The sequence below is a fragment of the Salmo salar genome, chromosome 24 (genome assembly GCF_965601325.2).
Source record: "Salmo salar chromosome 24, fSalSal1, whole genome shotgun sequence".
In the NCBI taxonomy this organism is placed as follows: domain Eukaryota; kingdom Metazoa; phylum Chordata; class Actinopteri; order Salmoniformes; family Salmonidae; genus Salmo; species Salmo salar.
In genome coordinates this window covers 17,337,629-17,360,282 of record NC_138314.1, presented here as the reverse complement: position 1 = coordinate 17,360,282, position 22,654 = coordinate 17,337,629, and the positions used below count along the sequence as shown (strand labels likewise).

General features: G+C 44.0%; 2 protein-coding genes across 8 annotated transcripts in view; one reads left to right on the top strand and one right to left on the bottom strand.

Moving 5' to 3' along the window:
• Positions 1–877: 877 nt before the first annotated feature.
• Positions 878–11,478, top strand: LOC106584999 (mitochondrial sodium/calcium exchanger protein). Of its 3 annotated transcripts, none has more exons than XM_082968537.1 (15): positions 878–1,449; positions 2,014–2,166; positions 2,668–2,720; positions 3,241–3,298; positions 5,053–5,158; positions 5,276–5,443; positions 5,739–5,873; positions 6,213–6,278; positions 6,378–6,508; positions 6,709–6,850; positions 6,985–7,106; positions 7,201–7,354; positions 7,465–7,545; positions 7,723–7,787; positions 8,308–10,055. In XM_082968537.1, exons 1-15 carry the CDS (start codon positions 1,255–1,257, stop codon positions 8,461–8,463), a joined length of 1,785 nt encoding a protein of 594 aa, XP_082824663.1. In that variant the 5' UTR covers positions 878–1,254; the 3' UTR covers positions 8,464–10,055. The 3 variants fall into 3 exon arrangements, with proteins under 3 accessions (XP_082824663.1, XP_014026193.1, XP_014026192.1); XM_014170718.3 differs by having other exon boundaries at positions 879–1,449; positions 5,739–5,855; positions 10,007–11,478; XM_014170717.3 differs by having other exon boundaries at positions 881–1,449; positions 10,007–11,478.
• Positions 11,479–11,610: 132 nt separating this feature from the next.
• The window catches only part of LOC106585001 (two pore channel protein 1), a 24,230-nt gene continuing 13,186 nt past the window's right edge, over positions 11,611–22,654 (bottom strand). For 4 of the 5 annotated variants that reach the window (XM_014170723.3, XM_014170726.3, XM_014170721.3 and 1 more), the window contains 19 exons: positions 21,291–21,390; positions 21,096–21,212; positions 20,882–21,006; positions 20,732–20,780; positions 17,377–17,440; positions 17,220–17,264; positions 17,032–17,088; positions 16,801–16,854; positions 16,610–16,682; positions 16,407–16,514; positions 16,160–16,231; positions 14,417–14,506; positions 14,109–14,224; positions 13,939–13,985; positions 13,753–13,821; positions 13,511–13,607; positions 13,231–13,370; positions 13,030–13,110; positions 11,611–12,651 (listed from right to left, as the gene is read on the bottom strand). In XM_014170723.3, the coding sequence (XP_014026198.1) occupies positions 12,502–12,651; positions 13,030–13,110; positions 13,231–13,370; positions 13,511–13,607; positions 13,753–13,821; positions 13,939–13,985; positions 14,109–14,224; positions 14,417–14,506; positions 16,160–16,231; positions 16,407–16,514; positions 16,610–16,682; positions 16,801–16,854; positions 17,032–17,088; positions 17,220–17,264; positions 17,377–17,440; positions 20,732–20,780; positions 20,882–21,006; positions 21,096–21,212; positions 21,291–21,390 (1,654 nt within the window). In that variant the 3' untranslated portion in view covers positions 11,611–12,501. The remainder of the gene's footprint in view (positions 12,652–13,029; positions 13,111–13,230; positions 13,371–13,510; positions 13,608–13,752; positions 13,822–13,938; positions 13,986–14,108; positions 14,225–14,416; positions 14,507–16,159; positions 16,232–16,406; positions 16,515–16,609; positions 16,683–16,800; positions 16,855–17,031; positions 17,089–17,219; positions 17,265–17,376; positions 17,441–20,731; positions 20,781–20,881; positions 21,007–21,095; positions 21,213–21,290; positions 21,391–22,654) is intronic. The other variant, XM_014170722.3, reaches the window with a different exon arrangement.

Below are 22,654 nucleotides of genomic sequence, written 5' to 3'. Positions count from 1 at the left end.
ATACCTTTCTGATGCAATTCAAAATAATTACACCTTTCCCATATTCAAGTCATTTGAAATATCTTATTAGCTTTATGAACATAGAAACTTGGTTGCAGTTTGTATCTGTGCTAGAATGGTTGAAAAGTTCATAAAATTAAATAATATATCAGTATTGGTTGATATTGCAAAGACAATATCAGATATAGGCCTGTATTGGCCCAGAATCCCTAACTTGAAAGTGTAAAAACAGATAGAAATGATGCAGGCTAGAAATTGGAATGAACCTAGGACAAGGCTATATATTTTAAAACAACTGAGCTCTTTCTGGCTCGCAAATTACTTTTGACTAAGAAATCTGTGCAGCCCTTCATTTAGTTTGAAAATCCCAATGTGGCCCTCAAGACGAAATTACCCCAAAAAATGTTTTACACTTTAGCAGATGCACTTATATAGGGCAATTTTCAGTAGTGAGTGAATGCCTTTTTGTACTTTTTCCCATACTGGTCCCCTGTGGGAACTAAACCCACAACCATGACATTACAAGTGCCATGCTCTACCAACTGATCCACAGGGGACTCACCCCAATTGAGCCACACGAGACCCACCCCTGTTCTATGTGGTGATGCAAAGGCCTTTACTAGTGCGGTCATTTCAGTTAGCATTTTCATTCTGCTTTGTTCACCCCAAAAAATACCTGTCTCCGAACAGCTCTTCATTCAGTTGCCATGATTGCTTTAAATGGGTGGGTGTCTCACTGGCCTCTACCTGGGGCCTCCAAATCACTAAGTCCGCCCCTTCACACACACAGTCACACACACCCGAAGGAGTCTGTCTGGACGGCTCCTGATTAAAATAGTGGGATGGGTTTAAATGTGGACGTCAGAGTTTAGCCTAATTTATGACGTAGCCTTGGAGGAGCGTCCGCGAGTCAGATGTTTTGGTACATATTGTTCACGGACGTTCCCGAAAACTAGAACTGGAAATGTCAACAACGAGAAGAAAACGAGCTTTCCGCGCTTATTTCTAACGAGTAGCCTACAACATAAAGAGTTGGCTATCACAAAGGGTTGGTCAAGCAAGCTCTGTTATGAATTATTGCTGACCAGGGAGTCTTCAATCTGTCACTGCAACATTTAGTTTACAGCAACAAGGAACACTTTCAATTCTCCAGTATTCTAATCTCAGGTCTAATCCGAACCACCAAACCCACCTCCCACTAGTCTGATGTGGCAAGGAATCGGTTATGGATGCATTTCCTGGACGGAGTAAAATATGACATCGCGGGTTGTTTTTATATCCGTGTTGCTGCTGTTGTGGTGTCACAGTCGCCATGTCTTGGGCTCTGGTGATTCAGGTACCGGGATAGTTCCGTCTCCAGACCGATCCGCCGACGGTGCTGATCTGCTCTCTGTGGGTACCATGGTGGGGACACACTCCGCGATGTTACGTCAGGGAAGCACAGACGAGGTTAGTTTGGTAACTAATTAGATTTCAACCATGAATCTCAATCTTTGTAACTCAGTTTTCCCGACAGGTGCATCCTGAAATTGCTATTTTTTCTTCAGAAAAGAATCTCTTTGTTGATCAGATTTGCCACGTTTAGTGGTGTTGAGCAATAGCACAACTGGCCAACTATTTAAGTAGGCATGCGCATGTTGTATCTGGACTCGTGACCGTTGTTTGTGAGGGCAACCTTTTTGCTTTAAGTTCAATTTTATATTATTTTTGAGTGTTTTAAATCCTTCTCTCATTTCCCTCATCTGCACTGCAGTGAAATAACAAATGACATCCACCATATTGTTATATTTTAAGTTAACATTTGATATTTTAGTCATTTAGCAGACGCGCTTATCCAGAGCGACTTACAGTACTGGGTGCATTAATTTCACACTTTTTATTTTCTTCTCCGTACAAGTGTGTTCTGCTCAGTGCAGTAGATCATTTGATGACGATGTATTTATTTGAAAGCTTCCCCTCTCTTCCAGTGTGATGTAGTAATTAAGTATGTGTGTGTGTGTGTGTGTCTTTCAGTGTGACATTGTGATGAACCTCAGTGCTGCTGATCGCTGTGCGTTTGTGAAGGCCACTCCAGACTGCAGTATGGAAGACAGCTTCATCAACTACCTCAAGATGGCCTTCTGTCTACTACCACCCAACCTAACACCCCTCACTATCACACTCTGCGTAAGCACACTGTGTGTGTGTGTGTGTGAGCGCACGTGCAGACCATTATTACATGTGTTATTACAGGCATTATACACACATTTGTCATTTGCAAGTGTTCTTAATCAGAATTACCTACATGCATTCAAAGAAGGAATCTGAAGCAACCTCAATGGGGCTAGCCACTTCCCCTTGTTCTGAGCAGAGCTTCCTCAAACTGAGCCATGCAGAAAACTCATGAATCAGGGTTTAAATGAGGATTTCTTCTCACAGTGCTGTTAGTCTGGGTTACTCACTCTTTACTCGTAGGCCCATACTGTATTCACCTCATAGGCTCAATACTGCACACTTTACACTGTTTTTACTACATAAACCTAGTAGAATATACTAGTGATTTTTGGGGGGGAGAAAGAGACTCAATACCTGCTTGTCGATATGAAAGTTATTTTATAAACACTGATATTTCAGCCATGTCAGAAAACGAATCTAATCTAACTAATCTCTTTCCCCAACTCTCTACAGATTATCTGGTTGTTAATCTTGTTCATAGTTCTCGGACTGACTGCGTCAAAGTTGTAAGTTTCTCTCACATGTTCTGTTTGTAACACATCTTTACTGAACATCAGTTTTGTAACACTCTCTCTCGCTACCTGTACACTGGCTGTAAACAGATGGGTATTGTTTGTAATTGTGTTCCGCTGACTGCAGTTACAACAGTGTTATATCCAGCAGTTCAAGTTGATGTGATCACATGGGCCTAGTCACTTGACCACCGGAGATAAGTGTGTCATGGTTAAGGTGTGTGTGTGTGTCTTCTGTTATCCTCTCAGGGAGATAAGAGTTGCAGTGTTTCTGTTCACCTCTAACGTTTGCGATCTGGTCATGTGATTGATCACATGTATCACAGACAAAGCAGATGTTCTTTGTGTTGAAACAGTGAAAGCAGAAGCAGTGGTATCAACCAATGGACAGAGCACTGTTTTAATGAAAGTAAACGGCACAGAAATATTTGGACAGTGTTTGGACTCTGTGAGGGTGTTTTCTGTTAGCTATTGATTGGTTGAAGGTGTATCTTTGTGTTTATTCTCTCTGCAGCTTCTGTCCCAACCTCTCAGCCATCTCCTCCAGCCTTCGACTCACACACAACGTGGCTGTATCCTTCTACAGACCGCACGCACACACACGCACGCACGCACGCACAATATATACTGCTCAAAAAAATAAAGGGAACACTTAAACAACACATCCTAGATCTGAATGAAATAAATAATCTTATTAAATACTTTTTTCTTTACATAGTTGAATGTGCTGACAACAAAATCACACAAAAATAATCAATGGAAATCCAATGTATCAACCCATGGAGGTCTGGATTTGGAGTCACACTCAAAATTAAAGTGGAAAACCACACTACAGGCTGATCCAACTTTGATGTAATGTCCTTAAAACAAGTCAAAATGAGGCTCAGTAGTGTGTGTGGCCTCCACGTGCCTGTATGACCTCCCTACAACGCCTGGGCATGCTCCTGATGAGGTGGCGGATGGTCTCCTGAGGGATCTCCTCCCAGACCTGGACTAAAGCATCCGCCAACTCTTGGACAGTCTGTGGTGCAACGTGGCGTTGGTGGATGGAGCGAGACATGATGTCCCAGATGTGCTCAATTGGATTCAGGTCTGGGGAACGGGCGGGCCAGTTCATAGCATCAATGCCTTCCTCTTGCAGGAACTGCTGACACACTCCAGCCACATGAGGTCTAGCATTGTCTTGCATTAGGAGGAACCCAGGGCCAACCGCACCAGCATATGGTCTCACAAGGGGTCTGAGGATCTCATCTCGGTACCTAATGGCAGTCAGGCTACATCTGGCGAGCACATGGAGGGCTGTGCGGCCCCCCAAAGAAATGCCACCCCACACCATGACTGACCCACCGCCAAACCGGTCATGCTGGAGGATGTTGCAGGCAGCAGAATGTTCTCCACAGCGTCTCCAGACTCTGTCACGTCTGTCACGTGCTCAGTGTGAACCTGCTTTCATCTGTGAAGAGCACAGGGCGCCAGTGGCGAATTTGCCAATCTTGGTGTTCTCTGGCAAATGCCAAACGTCCTGCACGGTGTTGGGCTGTAAGCACAACCCCCACCTGTGGACGTCGGGCCCTCATACCACCCTCATGGAGTCTGTTTCTGACCGTTTGAGCAGACACATGCACATTTGTGGCCTGCTGGAGGTCATTTTGCAGGGCTCTGGCAGTGCTTCTCCTGCTCCTCCTTGCACAAAGGCGGAGGTAGCGGTCCTGCTGCTGGGTTGTTGCCCTCCTACGGCCTCCTCCATGTTTCCTGATGTACTGGCCTGTCTCCTGGTAGCGCCTCCATGCTCTGGACACTACGCTGACAGACACAGCAAACCTTCTTGCCACAGCTCGCATTGATGCGCCATCCTGGATGAGCTGCACTACCTGAGCCACTTGTGTGGGTTGTAGACTCCGTCTCATGCTACCACTAGAGTGAAAGTACCGCCAGCATTCAAAAGTGACCAAAACATCAGCCAGGAAGCATAGGAACTGAGAAGTGGTCTGTGGTCCCCACCTGCAGAACCACTCCTTTATTGGGGGTGTCTTGTTAATTGCCTATAATTTCCACCTGTTGTCTATTCCATTTGCACAACAGCATGTGAAATTTATTGTCAATCAGTGTTGCTTCCTAAGTGGACAGTTTGATTTCACAGAAGTGTGATTGATTTGGAGTTACATTGTGTTGTTTAAGTGTTCCCTTTATTTTTTTGAGCAGTGTATTTTCATGCAGTTTGCTTTAAATGTGCTTAAATAATCACCATTGTTACACACAGACACACATACTCACGGACAAACTCTACTCCAGTACCAGAAGTGTTTTCCCTAAATGTGTCTGTCAGGGTGTGACGTTCCTGGCGCTAGGTAACGGAGCTCCAGATGTCTTCAGTGCCACTGTGGCCTTCTCCCGTCCACACACCGCTGGCCTGGCTATAGGAGCACTGTTTGGTACATGCACACACACACACACACACACACACACATCCACACGCACACTGCCTGGCTATAGGTGCACTGTTCGGTAAACACACACAGAGTTTAATCCCTCGCTCCCTTCGTTCATAGGAGCGGGTATCTTTGTAACCACGGTGGTCGCCGGATCTGTGTCATTGGTCAAACCCTTCACTGTAGCGTCCCGCCCCTTCCTGCGGGATGTCATCTTCTACATGGCTGCAGTCTTCTGGACCTTCATCATCCTCTACAGAGGAACTATATCACTGGGAGAGACACTAGGTACACACACACACACAGACACACACACACACACAGACAGTTTGGTTAGAGTTGAATAAGAGTTGCGTGAGGGTTGCAGTAGTCCACATTCAACATTACCCTGGGAGCTAAACAACACCAGACGTTTCTCCATTGCTGGTTCATTCATCAGTCATGCCTCTGTTTCTGTCAAGCTTGAATCCAGGCAAAATATTACGGACATAGACACTGTGTTCAGTGTACTTCAGAAGGTAGGAGGACTAGTCACGCTGATGGTTGGGGTGGAATAAGTGTCTGTCTGTGTTTCTCTCTGTAGGGTACCTGGGGCTGTATGTGGTGTATGTGGTAACAGTCATTGTGAGTGCCTACATCTACAGTCAACAGAAACACTCAGCAACTAGAAGTTCCGTCCAGAGCTCAACACACGCACCAGGTGACACACACGTACCAGGTGACACACACATTATGTTCTTCTATCCATGTGGTGACCTAAACTGTATTATCCATTCAATGTCCTATTTACCCTTAAGCCTAACCCTTACCATAACTGTAGCCCTAACCCAAATTCTAACCCTAAATGTAGCCCTAACCCTAAACCTAACCCCTAAGCTTAAAATAGCCTTTGTCCTCATGGGGATGTGGGAAGTGTTCCCACGAGGGAGAATCTTCCTTGTTTTACTAACCTTGTGGAGACTTTGGGGGATTTTTAGGTCCCCACAAGTATAGCAGAACTAACACACACATACACACACCTACACCCCGTGTGTCTGACAGTTGTATCTCTCTGCAGAGCTCCAGACGTCTGAGTCAGACCAGGCTCCTCTTTTATCTAATGGCAGCATCCAGGAGGGCTATGGTAACAACCACAGTCACTGTGCACATTCCACTAAGTTATACCTCTGGGGTGTGCTACGAGAACCAATCCAGTCGAGTGTGTGTGTGTGTGCGTGTATAGACAGTGAGTACCGTCCCCTGCTCCCCTACTGTGAGTCGACCAGTTCCATCCTGCTGAATTCTCTAAACCCGGTGGACAGCAGGACCTGGAGGAGGAAGACCTGGCGCTGGAGGACTGTGAAAATACTGAAGGTGTGTGTGCATGAATATATGTGTGCGATTTGCTGTTTGCAGATCTGAATGTGTGTCTTTGCACTTTTCATTTGCAGATCTGTAGGAATTAGGGTTAAGGGTAAGGGGAATGGACAAGGGTTGGAAACGAAGCTAGAGCTTGGCAGGAGCACCAGTGTGTTTGAGTGCCAGTGGTTGCTGAGCTGCAGTTCCCCCCATAGATGCCACTGGAGGTGCTGCTGCTGCTGACTGTTCCAGTGGTGGATCCTGACAAAGAAGACAGGAACTGGAGAAGACCATTAAACTGCCTCCACCTTGTCACTGCGCCGCTGGTTTGTGTGCTCACCTTCAGCTCCGGAGAGTGTGAGTCTGCATGCCTGTGTGTGGTCAAAGAACCTTCATCTCTATTCCTCTCCAGAGGAAGTGTGTTAACTGACTGGACTGGTGTTCTCTCTCTCTCTCTCTCTCTCTCTCTCTCTCTCTCTCTCTCTCTCTAGACGGTTTGTATCTGATCGAGGGTCAGTTTCCTGTCTGGGCGTTGACGTTGCTCTTTGGCCTCTTCCTCTCCGCCATAGTCTTCCTCACCACTTCTAACGACCAGCCCCCGGCATACCACTTAGTAAGACACACGGACTCATTCGTTCACTCTGTCGCTGTTTTTGTTTCTGCTAGGTGTTGTGGTGTTTGTATAATGTGTGTGTTTTTTTCCATAGGTGTTCTCTCTGCTGGGCTTTGTGGTGAGTGCGATGTGGATCAGTGCCGCAGCCTCGGAGGTGGTCAGTATCCTGCACATGCTCGGTGTGGTCCTTAGTCTGTCCAACAATTTACTGGGTCTCACACTGCTGGCCTGGGGAAATAGCATTGGGGGTGAGACACACACACACTGCGGTTACCGCTGCACTCACCTACTAAATATACAAAAGACAGACAAACTGCTTACTTATTGTAGTGTTGAATCTGTTTGTTTCGGTTCCTAGATTGTTTTTCGGACATCACCATCGCTCGCCAGGGCTACCCACGGATGGCATTATCAGCCTGCTTTGGGGGAATCATCTTTAGTATCCTTTTGTGTGTCTGCTGGATGTGTGTTTGTGCAAGTTAAAAGCGAGTGTGTGTGTGTCTGCTGGATGTGTGTTTGTGCAAGTTAAAAGCGAGTGTGTGTGTGTATCTGCTACGTGTAGGCCTATGCAGTCATTTGTGCATCATGTTTCTGCCCTTGACCATGTTCCTTTCAGACATGCTGATTGGAGTGGGCATTGGCTGTCTGATACAGATGTTTAACAACGAGCCAGTGGTGACGGTACGTCTGCTCTTAGCTTCAGTACCATTCACCTCATATATGAACAAAAATATAAACGCAACATGCAACAATTTCTAATATTTGACTGAGTTCACAGTTCATTTAAGGAAATCAGTCAATTGAAATAAATTCATTAGGCTCTAATCTATGGATTTCACATGACTGGGAATACAGATATGTATCTGTTGGTCACGGATACCTTTAAAAAAACAGTCAGTATCTCGTGTGACCACCATTTGCCTCATGCACACACTGATCTAGAGCATCCCAAATGTGCTCAATGGCTGACATGTCTGATGAGTATGCAGGCCATGGAAGAACATTATATTAAAGTATATTTATTAAAGTACATTATATTAGAGAAATTAACATTAAAGTCTCTGGCAACAGCTCTGGTGCACATTCCTGCAGTCAGCATGAAATGAGAAATGCTCACTAACAGGGATGTAAACAAATTTGTGCAAAAAAATGTGAGCGAAATTAGTACGTATGAAAAAAATGTTGGGATCTTTTGTTTCAGCTCATGAAACATGGGACCAACACATTACAGGTTGCGTTTATTTTTGTTATATTCTTGTTCAGTGTATATATACACAGTACCAGTCAAAAGTTTGGACACACCTACCCATTTAAGGGTTTTTCTTTCATTCTTACTATTTTCTACATTGTAGAATAATAGTGAAGACATCAAAACTATGAAATAACACATATGGAATCATGTAGTAACTAAAAAAGTGTTAAACTAATCAAAATACATTTTAGATTCTTCAAAGTAGCCACCCTTTGCCTTGATGACAGTTTTGCACACTCTTGGAATTCTCTCAACTAGCTTCACCTGGAATGCTATGCTGAGCAGTTGTTGGCTGCTTTTCATTCACTCCTCGGTCCAACTCATCCCAAACCATCTCAATTGGGTTGAGGTCGGGTGATTGCAGAGGCCAGGTCATCTGATGCTGCACTCCATCACTCTCCTTGGTCAAATAGCCCTTACACAGCCTGGAGGTGTTTTGGGTCATTGTCCTGTTAAAAAACAAATGATAGTCCCACTAAGCGCAAACCAGATGGGAAGGCGTATAGCTGCAGAATGCTGTGGTAGCCATGCTGGTTAAGTGTGCCTTGAATTCTAAATAAATCACTGAGTGTCACCAGCAAAGCACCCCCACACCATCACACTTCCTCCATGCTTCACGGTGGGAACCACACATTCGTAGATCATCCGTTCACCTACTGCATCTCTCAAAGACACAGTCTTTCGAACATAAAATCGAAAATGTTGTACTCATCAGACCAAATTACAGATTTCCACCTGTCTACAGTCTCCTCTGAACAGTTGATGTTGAGATGTGTCTGTTACTTCAACTCTGAAGCATTTATTTGGGCTGCAATTTCTGAGGCTGGTAACTAATGAACTTATCCTCTGCAGCAGAGGTAACTCTGGGTCTTCCTTTCCTGTGGCTGTCCTCATGAGAGCCAGTTTCATCATAGCGCTTGATGGTTTTTGCGACTGCACTTGAAGAAACTTTCAAAGTTCTTGACATTTTCCGGATTGTCTGACCTTCATGTCTTAAAGTAATGATGGACTGTCATTTCTCTTTGCTTATTTGATTTTTTTCTTGCCATAATGTGTTACCAAATAGGGCTATCTTCTGTATACCACCTCTACCTTGTCACAAGACAACTGTTTGGCTCAAATGCCTTAAGGAAAGTAAGAAATTCCACTAACTTTTAAGAAGGCACTACCTGTTAATTGAAATGCATTTCAGGTGACTACCTCATGAAGCTGGTTGAGAGAATGCCAAGAGTGTGCAAAGCTGTCATCAAGGCAAAGTGTGTCTACTTTGAAGAATCTGAAATATAAAATATATTTTGATTTGTTTTACACTTTTTTTGGTTACTACACGATTCCATGTGTTATTTCATAGTTTTGATGTAATCACTATTATTCTACAATGTAGAAAATAATACAAATTGAAAAAAAAAACTTGAATGAGTAGGTGTGTACTGTATATAAGCTGTTTGTAATTGTCTGAAATAAGCATTTTGTAGAGAGGTAGTGACCAGAGAAATGTCTGTCTGAAGTGCATAGAATTGGACTGGTACCCCCCTCTTGCAACAGCTTGATTTTATTTGTGTGTTAAAATGTGCCAAAGAAGGTTAGTTTCTCATTTATTTTCTCCACCCCCCTCTCGCTCTAACCCCCACCCGTCTACACCACCCAGTTGGAACCAGAGGGTTTGTTGACCTGGGTTCTAGCAGGTTCTCTGGGTCTCTCTCTGGCTTTCTCCTTCATCCTAGTTCCTCTGCGTTGTTTCCATCTGGGCCGGGCCTATGGAATCTTCCTCCTGCTCTTCTATGCAGTCTTCCTCCTGGTTGCGCTGCTCACGGAGTTCGGCTTTATCCACATCTGAAGCCTGTACGAGATGGTTTGGACCAGACGGATCGAGACCTGAGAGACTTTCCTCTTCCTGGGAGAGATGGAGTCACAGCCAATCACACTGTGCCTTAACGGAGTTGGAACCAATCAGACTGTGATTTAACTTTTGTCTGTTTGCACTGACTATATTTTTATATTTAGATCGCCATTAGCTGTTACATGAGGACCAGCTACTCTTCCTGGGGTCCACACAAAACAATTACACACATATACAGAAATGACAGTAACACACAGTTTTAAAGTAACCCATGTACTGACAAGGAGTAAAAAAAATGAAAAAAAGATGCAGTAGCACTTTAAGGGAATTTTCTCCTTTAAATCAATGTGAATGTAGTGTCTCCTTAGTGAGAAACACTGCTGTTTGGAATGGTTGATGTGAGTCGGGCCTCCCGAGTGGCACAGTGGTCTAAGGCACTGCATCGCAGTGGTACCTGTGCCACTAGAGATTCTGGGTTCGAGTCCAGGTTCTTTCGCAGTCGGCCACAACCCGGGAGACCCATGGGGCGGCGCACAATTGGCAGGGATGTCCTTGTCCCACCGCTGACACGGTCGCCAGGTGTACAGTGTTTCCTCTGACACATTAGTGCGGCTGGCTTCCGGGTTAAGTGGGCATTGTGTCAAGAAACAGTACAGTTTGGTTGTGTTTCGGAGGACGCACTGTTTTCGACCTTCGCCTAACCTGAGTCCGTACGGGAGTTGCAGCGATGAGACAAGACTGTAACTACCAATTGGATACCACGAAATTGGGAAAAGATACTTTTTAATTTTAATTTTTAAATAAAATGCTCTTTGCAACACATCGATCATTTCGATTTCCTAATGAATTTCAAATAATATGGCTTAGAAACACCTATATAGTTCCAACTTCTGAGAAGGGGAACCAATCGTGAAACAGCAAGGTGCAGCTATTTAAATCATTTGAAGATGGCCCTAAACAAGCTACTTTATGCAGTTGCATCAAACAATGTTACACATTTTTATCAAGGAATTGTATTATTTTACTACTACAGATGTACGATCGCTATAGCGGTAGTACATTATCGTCTCTGACAGATATTTGCAGGTGAAATTGTTGCATATAAAAAGCACCTTTGGTAAAGGATTCTCTTGTTGAAACTGTCTGGGCTGTGTGTGTATGCATTAAGGAAGGTGATATCAGGGTAAAAAGCACTTATGCATAGACTCATGTCTAGGTTCTGAGATGGTGATTATTGTGTATTGTACCCGTTTAAGATATAAATAAAAACATCCAAAATCCTTCCTGTAACATCCACACAGAGAAGATGGTTAAAATACCATAGGTGTCTATAGCCATGTCTCAGGGCTAGTCTGAACCCTGCCACTTTAAAGCAAAGGTAGCTACACAAATACACTTGGCAAAGTGAACAATGTATTTAAATGATTCCTCATTTAATACACCAAATACATTATAATACACTTACAGAATAACAAGTTATAAAAGTAAAGTGTTCTCTTAGGTTTGTTCAAACGCTGGCTAGAAGATATAGCTGTAGGTTATTGGACATGTGCAGGGGTTTGAGGTGTGTGGGTGTGTGTTGGGGGGGGGGGGGGGGGGGGGGGGTTGTGGGGTGTGGGCATTGTGGTTGTTGAGGGGGCTTAGCTTAGTGCTGGCAGATGGGGCGGGATCGTGTGAGTTTGTATGTATCTACAGGCAGCCTGGTGTTCACCTACAGGTATGTGTCTTTTCACTGTCCAGACGTGTGTCCTCTGGTCAGAGCAGTGAAGAAGAGCAGTGTGAAATTCCAAGTCCATCCTAGTGGCTCCTCGTACTCCTGTGGTGGCCTTGAACATTAGCTCTCTGTCTCACAGCTAGAGGGCCTAACTCTGACCCTTAAAAACCCTGCCCTTTAACCCCTAAATCGATGCTCTGCTTCGACTGTCAATGCATCAGCAGACTAAGGTCCTGTCAGGGTTGGGGTTAGATAAAGCTGTTAAACCTGTTTGAACACAGATCCATTCAGATAGAGAACATGATTCATATCAACAGAAATCCCTGCTGCATCTCAACAGGTCCAGGATCCAGGCTGTAGTTCAGTGACACCATCACATCTGTCCACATCACAACTGTCTGACCAAGCTGCTAGAGTACACTTCTTCAGGCTGGGAGGAGGGGGAAGAAGCGAAGGAGACAGAGACTTGAGGGGTTCTCTGTCTTGTCATTGTGGAAGACAATCACCATTAAGTTCAGAGTGCTCTGTGACATGATGACTGAAGTTAAAGAGGTGTGTGTGTGTGTGAGAGAGAGCGAAACAGTGAGTGTTAGTTAATACTAAGTGGTCCTTGTGAGTTGAGCTGGGGTTGGGATTCAGGTTCAGGATCAGGGCAGGGAGGAGGGATTTCCAGCTCTCTTTCCACTAGGCTTCGGTCTGACTGGGGTAGGTTCTCTCTGGAGTACTCAGCATACCACTCCTGCACACACACACACCCAATAACACATTAATCATACAATTCTTTTTTTTTCTTGTCACAGCTGACGTCAGAAATATCATACTAATTTGTAATCCAATTCGCTAGACAGCAGAAGAGGCTGGTGGGAGGAGCTATAGGAGGACCTGCTCATTGTAATGGAACAAAGTATATGTTTGATACTGGTCCATTCATTCCATGCCAGTCTTTACACTGAGCCTGTCCTCCTAGTGATCCTTCCACCAGCCTCCTCTGGTAGAAAAGGCAAGATCAACATCACCTTTGTAGTTAGGTCATGTTAGCTAAAGTCTTATTTAAAGTGACAAATCTAACATGGAGCAGTCAGCAGGACTCTGGTTGTCATGGCAGCGTGAGGCTCACCTGGATCTCTTCCTCATACATCTTCATGCTGAGGTCACTCTTGGTCCGCGACCTCCGACCCAGGTACACCAGAGACGAGCTCTACACACACACATCAGTCTATATTTATGAGAGTGTAGGACGGGGCAGGTTTGTGAAGCTGTGTGAGCGAGTGTGTGTGTCTGTCTATTTGTGAGTGTAGGTCTGTGTGTGTGTTCTCACCCCGCTGCGGTCCATGGCCACCAGTACTCCCTGTAGAGAGTTGAGTGAGGAGAGTCCAGGGCACGTCTGCTTATAAAGCTCCAGAGTAGCCAACGCCTCGTCACGACTCACCTCTGCCTCAAACACTATACCGTTCTCATCTACAACACACAAACACACCATCGTTACACACATCTCAAACACTACAGCGTTCTCATCTACAACACACAAACACACATCTCAAACACTACACCATTCTCATCTTACTAACATTGTTCATTGCACGCATGCACACACTTACCCTCAGGATCTAACAATGGTTCTTTGTTCTTCCGGCTGTAGTTCATACGGAACACAAACGCATCCAGGATGAAGGCAACGATGATGGTCATCACCACCTAGAGAGGACAGAGACAATTACACACACACACACACACACACACACACACACACACACACACACACACACACACACACACACACACACACACACACACACACACACACACACACACACCCCCCCCCCCCCCCCCCCCCTCTCACCATGGTGACAATGTAGAAGGTCATGAAGTAGAGGCGGCTCCAGTGAGTTGTCATGGAGGTCACTCCTTCCTGTTGGGTAGGGGACAGCAGCTGTCAATCAACCTCAGTAACTTGGACAAGCTTGACAGTCAGGCAGCAGCAGAGGTTTAATCAGACAGCATACAGCGTGAGAAGGAAGAGTCTTACCATGGTGATGTACCAGTTGTTTACCACAGTCAGCTCAAACAGAGTCACTGCAGAGAGAGAAAGAGAGAGAAAGAGAGATGCTGAATCCCACATCAAAATCTATCCGTTTATTATATAACAAAATAGTATATAGGGAACTGCCTAGTATTGACTACTGTGTGTGTGTTTACCAAAGCTGCTGAGAATGTTGTCGAAGTTGTTGAGATAGTAGTAGCCCTCATCCAGCACCGTCCTATTGCCTATGGTTACATTGATCTGCCTGTATGAATCTGCTACTGTACTGGTACTGTGAGAACGAGAGAGAGAAGGGAGACAAACTGGAACCTATGTGAACCACCCTGACCAAGATGGCCGTCATATTACTGGAGCACCAATATTTTTTCTAGTATTCTTAGGCTCTGCTTTGAACAAAGTGTCAGGTTAGACTGACAGGTTAGTGTGTGAGTGAACTGGGTGTAAGAGTGTATGCGTGACTCACTTGCAGCAGTTAGGGTAAACTACATCAGCGAAGAACTCCATCCCCACAATGGCAAAGGAGTAGTAGAAGATGATCAACGTCAGCCCCAGGCTGAGAACACATACAAGTTCTTATTAAGTAGGTTTCTACACAAGGTTCATACAGTTGAAGTCGGAAGTTTACATACACCTTAGCCAAATACATTTAAACTCAGTTTTTCACAATTCCTGACATTTAATCCTAGTAGAAAATGCCCTGTTTTAGGATCACCACTTTATTTTAAGAATGTGAAATGTCAGAATAATAGTAGAGAAAAATATTTCTTTCAGCTTTTATTTCTTTCATCACATTCCCAGTGGGTCAGAAGTTTACATACACTCAATTAGTATTTGGTAGCATTGCCTTTAAATTGTTTAACTTGGGTGAAACGTTTCGGGTAGCCTTCCACAAGCTTCCCACAATAAGTTGGGTGAATTTTGGCCCATTCCTCCTGACAGAGCTGGTGTAACTGAGTCAGGTTTGGAGGCCTCCTTGCTCGCACACACTTTTTCAGTTATGCCCACAAATTTCCTATGGGATGCTTGTGGTCATTGTCCATTTGGAAGACCCATTTGCAACCAAGCTTTAACTTCCTGACTGATGTCTTGAGCTGTTGCTTCAATATATCCACATAATTTTCCTCCCTCATGATGCCATCTATTTAGTGAAGTGCACCAGTCCCTCCTGCAGCAAAGCACCCCCACAAAATGATGCTGCCACCCCCATGCTTCACGGTTGGGATGGTGTTCTTCAACTTGCAAGCCTCCCCCTTTTTCTTCCAAACATAATGATGGTCATTATGGCCAAACAGTTCTATTTTTGTTTCATCAGACCACAGGACATTTCTCCAAAAAGTACGACCTTTGTCCCCATGTGCAGTTGCAAACCACAGTCTGGCTTTTTTAATGGTGGTTTTGGAGCAGTGGCTTCTTCCTTGCTGAGTGGCCTTTCAGGTTATGTTGATATAGGACTCGTTTTACTGTGGATATAGATACTTTTGTACCCGTTTCCTCCAGCATCTTCACAAGGTCCTTTGCTGTTGTTCTGGGATTGATTTGCACTTTTCGCACCAAAGTACGTTCATCTCTAGGAGACGGAACGCGTCTCCTTCCTGAGCGGTATGACGGCTGCGTGGTCCCATGGTGTTTAGACTTGCATACTATTGTTTGTAGAGATGAACGTACCTTCATGCATTTGGAAATTGCTCCCAAGGATGAACCAGACTTGTGGAGGTCTACAATTTTTTTTCTGAGGTCTTGGTTGATTTATTTTGATTTTCCCATGATGTCAAGCAAAGAGGCACTGAGTGTGAAGGTAGGCCTTGAAATACATCCACAGGTACACCTCCAATGAACTCAAATGTTGTCAATTAGCCTATCAGAAGCTTCTAAAGCCATGACGTCATTTTCTGGAATTTTCCAAGATGTTTAAAGGCACAGTCAACTTAGTGTATGTAAACTTCTGACCCACTGGAATTTGGTACAGTGAATTATAAGTGATATAATCTGTCTGTAAACAATTGTTGGAAAAATTACTTGTGTCAGGCACAAAGTAGATGTCCTAACCGACTTGACAAAACTATAGTTTGTTAACAAAACATTTGTGGAGTGGTTGAAAAATGAGTTTGAATGACTCCAACCTAAGTATATGTAAACTTCTGACTTCAACTGTACATGCGTTGTATGTAAATATAGTGGGTTATGGTTCAGGGGGAAAAGTTGTTACCTTGCCATCCTCGGGAAGAGTTCAAACATGGTGTCCAACACGTTACGATACCTCTGCTTTATCTTAAACAACCTAAGAGAGTACACACACTTACAACCTGATAGAGTGCACATACTTAAGACGTGATGATCAACACAATACTTATGAATCTACATACCGGTAACACACATATATGCACCTAACAAAATACCCACACAAACGAATTGCCCCCCTGACAACATACGTGCGTGTTGTCGTGGTAACCCACCTGAGTAGCTGCAGCGGTCTGAGCACCACAATGAAGTAGAAGGGCTCCATGTCGAAGGCCAGGGCAATCAAGCCCAGAAAGGCAAACACCGTCACAGAGAAGTCAAACCTGGTGAGGCGAACACAGAGACATTGACGGCTATTATGCCCCTGAATAAACACATTGGACAAGCTAAGGGTTGAGGGTTAAGGGTCAGTACTCACAGGTTCCAGCCGGAGCTGAAGTAGGCCAACGGTCCCATGCCCGTTACCTTCAACAACACCTCCACCCCATAGACTAGAGATTGAAAAAGAGCGAGACGGAGAAAAGGAGAGCGAGCGGAGTAAAAATGTGTGTTCTCACTAGTGACAAAAAGGATGTGGCTCTCTGTGTGTCTGTTTGTGCGTGATCTTACTTGTGAGGAAGACAATGTAGCTCCAGGGGACTATTCTGGACGAGGAGAATCCACCTGCAGAGGGAGGGGACAGAGATTAGAGACAACCTTACTGTTCAATTTGTAGGTCTCTACTTGACACTTAGGGACGATTTCCTGGACCCAGATTAAGCCTAGTCCTGAATTAAAAATCATGCATAACAGGGAATCTGCATTAAAAGTACTTTATAGTCTGGGAATAGGTTTAGTTACTATTCAACATGTAGGTTTCTACGAGGATCCACACTCCGTTGACAGCCACCACCACATCTACAGAGGAGAGAGAGGAGAGTTAATTGTGTCCTAGGGTTAGTCCTGTCCGAGAGTTAAGTTTGGTCCTAGGTTTACAACACAGATGATAGTACTATAGCTAATACTACTAATAATGGATGTCTACTTACACATGGTGTACTGGAAGGCTTTAGACTTGACCAGCAGGTTGATGCCTGGTAGAAACATTAACAAGAAGGATGTCAGTCAGTCTGAGTCACCTCAGATAAGAGAAGAGGAACACAGCAGTGGATGCGATGGAAGAAAGAAGGGAAAAATACAAGTCACCTTTGAAGATAAGAAAAGTAGTGTGTGGAAGATCATCAAACCAGTGTTCCCCGCTCCGCCGTGCCTAGAGTACAATCACACGCACGCAGGCACACATCAGTGAGGTGTGTATATATATACTCCCCTACATATTTATTTAGGCAATGGAGCTAAAACTTTTAATTTGGCTCTATATTCCAGCATTTTGGATTGGAGACCAAATGTTTCGTATTGTCATACATACAGTTGAAGGTGGAAGTTTACATACACCTTAGCCAAATACATTTAAACTCAGTTTTTCACAATTCCTGACATTTAATCCTGGTAAAAATTCCCTGTCTTCGGTCAGTTAGGATCACCACTTTATTTTAAGAATGTGAAATGTCAGAATAATAGTAGAGAGAATTATTTATTTCAGCTTTTATTTCTTTCATCACATACCCAGTGGGTCAGAAGTTTTGATGCCATCTATTTTGTGAAGTGCACCAGTCCCTCCTGCAGCAAAGCATCCCCACAAAATGATGCTGCCACCACCGTGCTTCACGGTTGGGATGGTGTACTTCGGCTTGCAAGCCTCCCCCTTTTTCTTCCAAACATAATGATGGTCATTATGGCCAAACAGTTATATTTTTGTTTCATCAGACCAGAGGACATTTCTCCAAAAAGTACGATCTTTGTCCCCATGTGCAGTTGCAAACCACAGTCTGGCTTTTTTTATGGCGGTTTTGGAACAGTGGCTTCTTCCTTGCTGAGTGGCCTTTCAGGTTATGTTGATATAGGACTCATTTTACTGTGGATATAGATACTTTTGTACCCGTTTCCTCCAGCATCTCCACAAGGTCCTTTGCTGTTGTTCTGGGATTGATTTGCACTTTTCGCACCAAAGTACGTTCATCTCTAGGAGACAGAATCAGTCTCCTTCCTGAGCGGTATGACGGCTGCGTGGTCCCATGGTGTTTATACTTGCGTACTATTGTTTGTACAGATGAACGTGGTACCTTCAGGCATTTGGAAATTGCGCCCAAGGATGAACCAGACTTGTGGAGGTCTACAATTCTTTTCTGAGGTCTGATACCTTTAGATTTTCCCACGATGTCAAGCAAAGAGGCACAGGTACACCTCCAATTGACTCAAATGATGTCAATTAGCCTATCAGAAACTGAAACAAAACTATAGTTTGTTAACAAGAAATTTGTGGAGTGGTTGAAAAATGAGTTTTAATGACTCCAACCTAAGTATATGTAAACTTCTGACTTCAACTGTATCTGTTTTACCGTTTAGAAATGAAAGCACTTTATGTATCTAGTCCCCCCATTTGATGGTGCTATAAGTATTTGGAGAAATTCACTTATGTGTATTAAAGTAGTCAAAAGTTTAGTATTTGGTCCCACATTCCTAGCACACAATGATTATATCAAGCTTGTGTCTCTACAAACTTGTTGGATGCATTTGGATTTTGTTTTGTTGTGTTTCGGATTATGTTGTGCCCAATTAAGATTAAAGGGATACTTCAGGATTTTGGCAATGAGGCCCTTTATCTACTTCCCCAGAGTCAGATGAACTCGTCGATACCATTTTTATGTCTCTGCATGCAGTTTGAAGGAAATTGGTAACTAGCGCTAGCCTAATTGCTAAGTAGCTTTAGCGCAATGACTGGAAGTTTATGTGTATCTGCTAGCACGCTATCAGATACCCATAGACTTTAAGTCATTGTGCGAACACTGGTTAGCATTGGCTTGTGAAACTACCTCTAACTTCCTTCTAACTGGACACGAGACATAACAATGAGGAACTAGGTAACCATGAGTTCAGCTGACTCTGGGGAAGTAGAAAGGGCCTCATTGCCAAAATCCCGAAGTATCCCTTTAATCTTAATTGGGCACAACATAACCAAATACTTACAAAAACAATACGTTTTCAAATGGGGGGACTAGGTACATAAAGTACTTTCATTTCTAAACGGTAAAACAGATACACTATATATACAAAAGTACACCCTTTCAAATTAGTGGATTCGGCTATTTTAGCCATACACGTTGCTGACAGGTGTATAAAATCAAGCACACAGCCATGCAATCTCCATAGACAAACATTGGCATTAAAATGTCCTTACTGAAGAGCTCAGTGACTTTCAATGTGGCACCGTCATAGGATTCCACCTTTCCAACAAGTCAGTTCATCAAATTTCAGCCCCCATAGTGCTGTCCCGGTAAACGGTAAGTGCTGGTATTGTGAAGTGGAATCGTCTAGGAGCAACAACGGCTTAGCAGCGAAGTGGTAGGCCACACAAGCTCACAGAACGTGACCACCGAGTGCTGAAGCACGTAAAAATCATCTGTCGTTGGTTGCAACACTCACTACAGAGTTCCGAACTGCTTCTGGAAGCAATGTCAGCACAAGAACTGTTCGTCTGGAGCTTCATGAAATGGGTTTCCATGGCCGAGCAGCCGAGCACAAGCCTAAGATCACCATGCGCAATGCAAAGCGTCAGCAGGAGTGGTGTAAAGCTCTGGAGCAGTGGAAACACGCTCTCTGGAGTGATGAATCACGCTTCACCATCTGGCAGTCCAACTGACAAATCTGGGTTTTTGACGGATGCCAGGAGAACGCTACCTGCACCAATGTATAGTGCCAACTATAAAGTTTGGTGGAGGAATAATGGTCTGGGGCTGTTTTTCATGGTTTGGGCTAGGCCCCTTAGTTCCAGTGAAGGGAAATCTTAACGGTGCACCATACAATTACATTCTAGACGATTCTATGCTTCCAACTTTGTGGCAACAGTTTGGGGAAGGCCCTTTCCTGTTTCAGCATGACAATGCCCCAGTGCACAAAGCGAGCTCCATACAGAAATGGTTTGTCGAGATCGGTGTGGAAGAACTTGACTGGCCTGCACAGAGCCCTGACCTCAACCCCATCGAACACGCTTAGGATGAATTAGCACACCGACTGCTTGCCAGGCAAAATCACCCAAAATCAGTGCCCGACCTCACTAATGCTCTTGTGGCTGAATGGACGCAAGTCCCCGCAGCAATGTTCCAACATCTAGTGGAAAGCCTTCCCAGAAGAGTGGAGGCTGTTATAGCAGCAAAGGGGGGACCAACTCCATATTAATGCCCATAATTTTGGAATGAGATGTTCGACGAGCAGGTGTCCACATACCTTTGGTCATGTAGTGTATGTATGAAAATACCCCAGAATAAAAGGAGAAATTCATATGAAACATTTGATCTCAAATCCAAAATGCTGGAGTATAAAGCCAAATGTAAAAATGTTTGCTTCACTGTCCAAATAAATAGGGGAGAATAGATATAGGTAAATCCACACAGAGACATATGCGAACTGTGTATTTGTGTGTGTGTGTGTGTGTTAGGCTTACCTTCCATTTGAGGCCAATTACTTCATAGAATTTATAGAAGTCATCTAGGCTGCAACAGAACATCACACACACACCTCTTTAAAATAACAACACTTATAGTATGTGTGTGCTCATACAGTATGTGTGTGTGTGTGTGTGTGTGTGTGTTACCTGAGCATGGGTGCTCCTGCAGTGTTTAGGGCCTTGTATGTGAGGAAGCGGTCTCTGGCAGACATACGGGGTCTGTAGAAACGCATTAGACCATCAAACTGCTTCAGAGACACACCCATTGGCCTCTAAGGAGCAAATACACACGCACGAAACGCAACAGTTACACATAAATTACAACAGCTTACCGACACTACCTGGGTGTGTGTATGTGTACCTGTCTGCTGACCAGCAGTTGGAAGGCATGGTCGATAGCGGAGCGTTTGTGGAGCATCAGAGATTTAAACTTCATCTTCTCAACACCGTTAAATGTATCGAACACCACTGCCAGAAGCTGCAACACAAACACACTGTCAAACCATGGCCAAAGGGTACACAGGGAGGAAACAACAGCATGTGTGTGTGTGTGTACCAGGTTCATGATGAAATAGAGTTCAATGGAAAGGTAGACGATGAAGAAGACACAGGACCAACGGTTCCTAGAGTATGCTGGCATCATCACGTCTGGGAAGCTAGAGGAAACAGGACACCAGCAATCTCATTAGGTACTATACAGTCTTGAGAGTAATACAATCTCAACAAGCACTACGCTGTTCAGTGGTGTAAAGTACTTAAAGGAATGGTTCACCCATTTTGAGTGATGTTCTATCGATTCCCATTTCATGTTTTCATGACCCTCTGAGCTATTGGCGTTCAAGCAGGCAGAAATCCGGCTGGTATGTCGTAGCACTGTGATAAAGTCGCTCTCACTACACTGGAAGTTAATAAGGAATACGACTTTTAGATTGCAAAAACGTCTATCATACATGTCAGATTTCAATACTGACTGATATCGTAACTCGGATGTCTTTTCTCGAATGAGCCATTGATCATATTTTTGTGATATTCCTACCTCGAGACATGTGTAATATAACCTGTTGGGGCTAGGGGGCAGTATTTGCACGGCCGGATAAAAAACGTACCCGATTTAAACTGGTTACTACTCTTGCCCAGAAACGAGAATATGCATATAATTAGTAGATTTGGATAGAAAACACTCTAAAGTTTCTAAAACTGTTTGAATGGTGTCTGTGAGTATAACAGAACTCATATGGCAGGCCAAAACCTGAGAAGATTCCATACAGGAAGTGCCCTGTCAGACAATTTGTTCTCCTTCTAGGGCATCTCTATCAAAAATACAGCATCTCTGCTGTAACGTGACATTTTCTAAGGCTTCCATTGGCTCTCAGAAGGCGCCAGAAAGTGGAATGACGTCTCTGCAGTCTCTGGGCGAAAAACAGCAGGAGTTTTTGTGAGTGGTCAGGCAGGGAACAATGACACTGGAGTGCGCGTCCACGAGAGGACTCCATGTTTTTTTTTCAGTCTTTGAACGAATACAACGTCGCCCGGTTGGAATATTATCGCTATTTTACGAGAAAAATCGCATAAAAATTTATTTTAAACAGCGTTTGACATGCTCGAAGTACGGTAATGGAATATTTAGAATTTTTTTGTCACGAAATGCGCTCGCACATCACCCTTCGGATACTGACCTGAACGCACGAACAAAACGGAGGTATTTGGATATAACTATGGATTATTTCGAACCAAAACAACATTTGTTGTTGAAGTAGAAGAACCATGACGAAGAACAGCAAAGGTAATCCAATTTTCTTATAGTAAATCTGAGTTTGGTGAGGGCCAAACTTGATGGGTGTCAAATTAGCTAGCCGTGATGGCCGGGCTATCTACTCAGAATATTGCAAAATGTGCTTTCGCCGAAAAGCTATTTTAAAA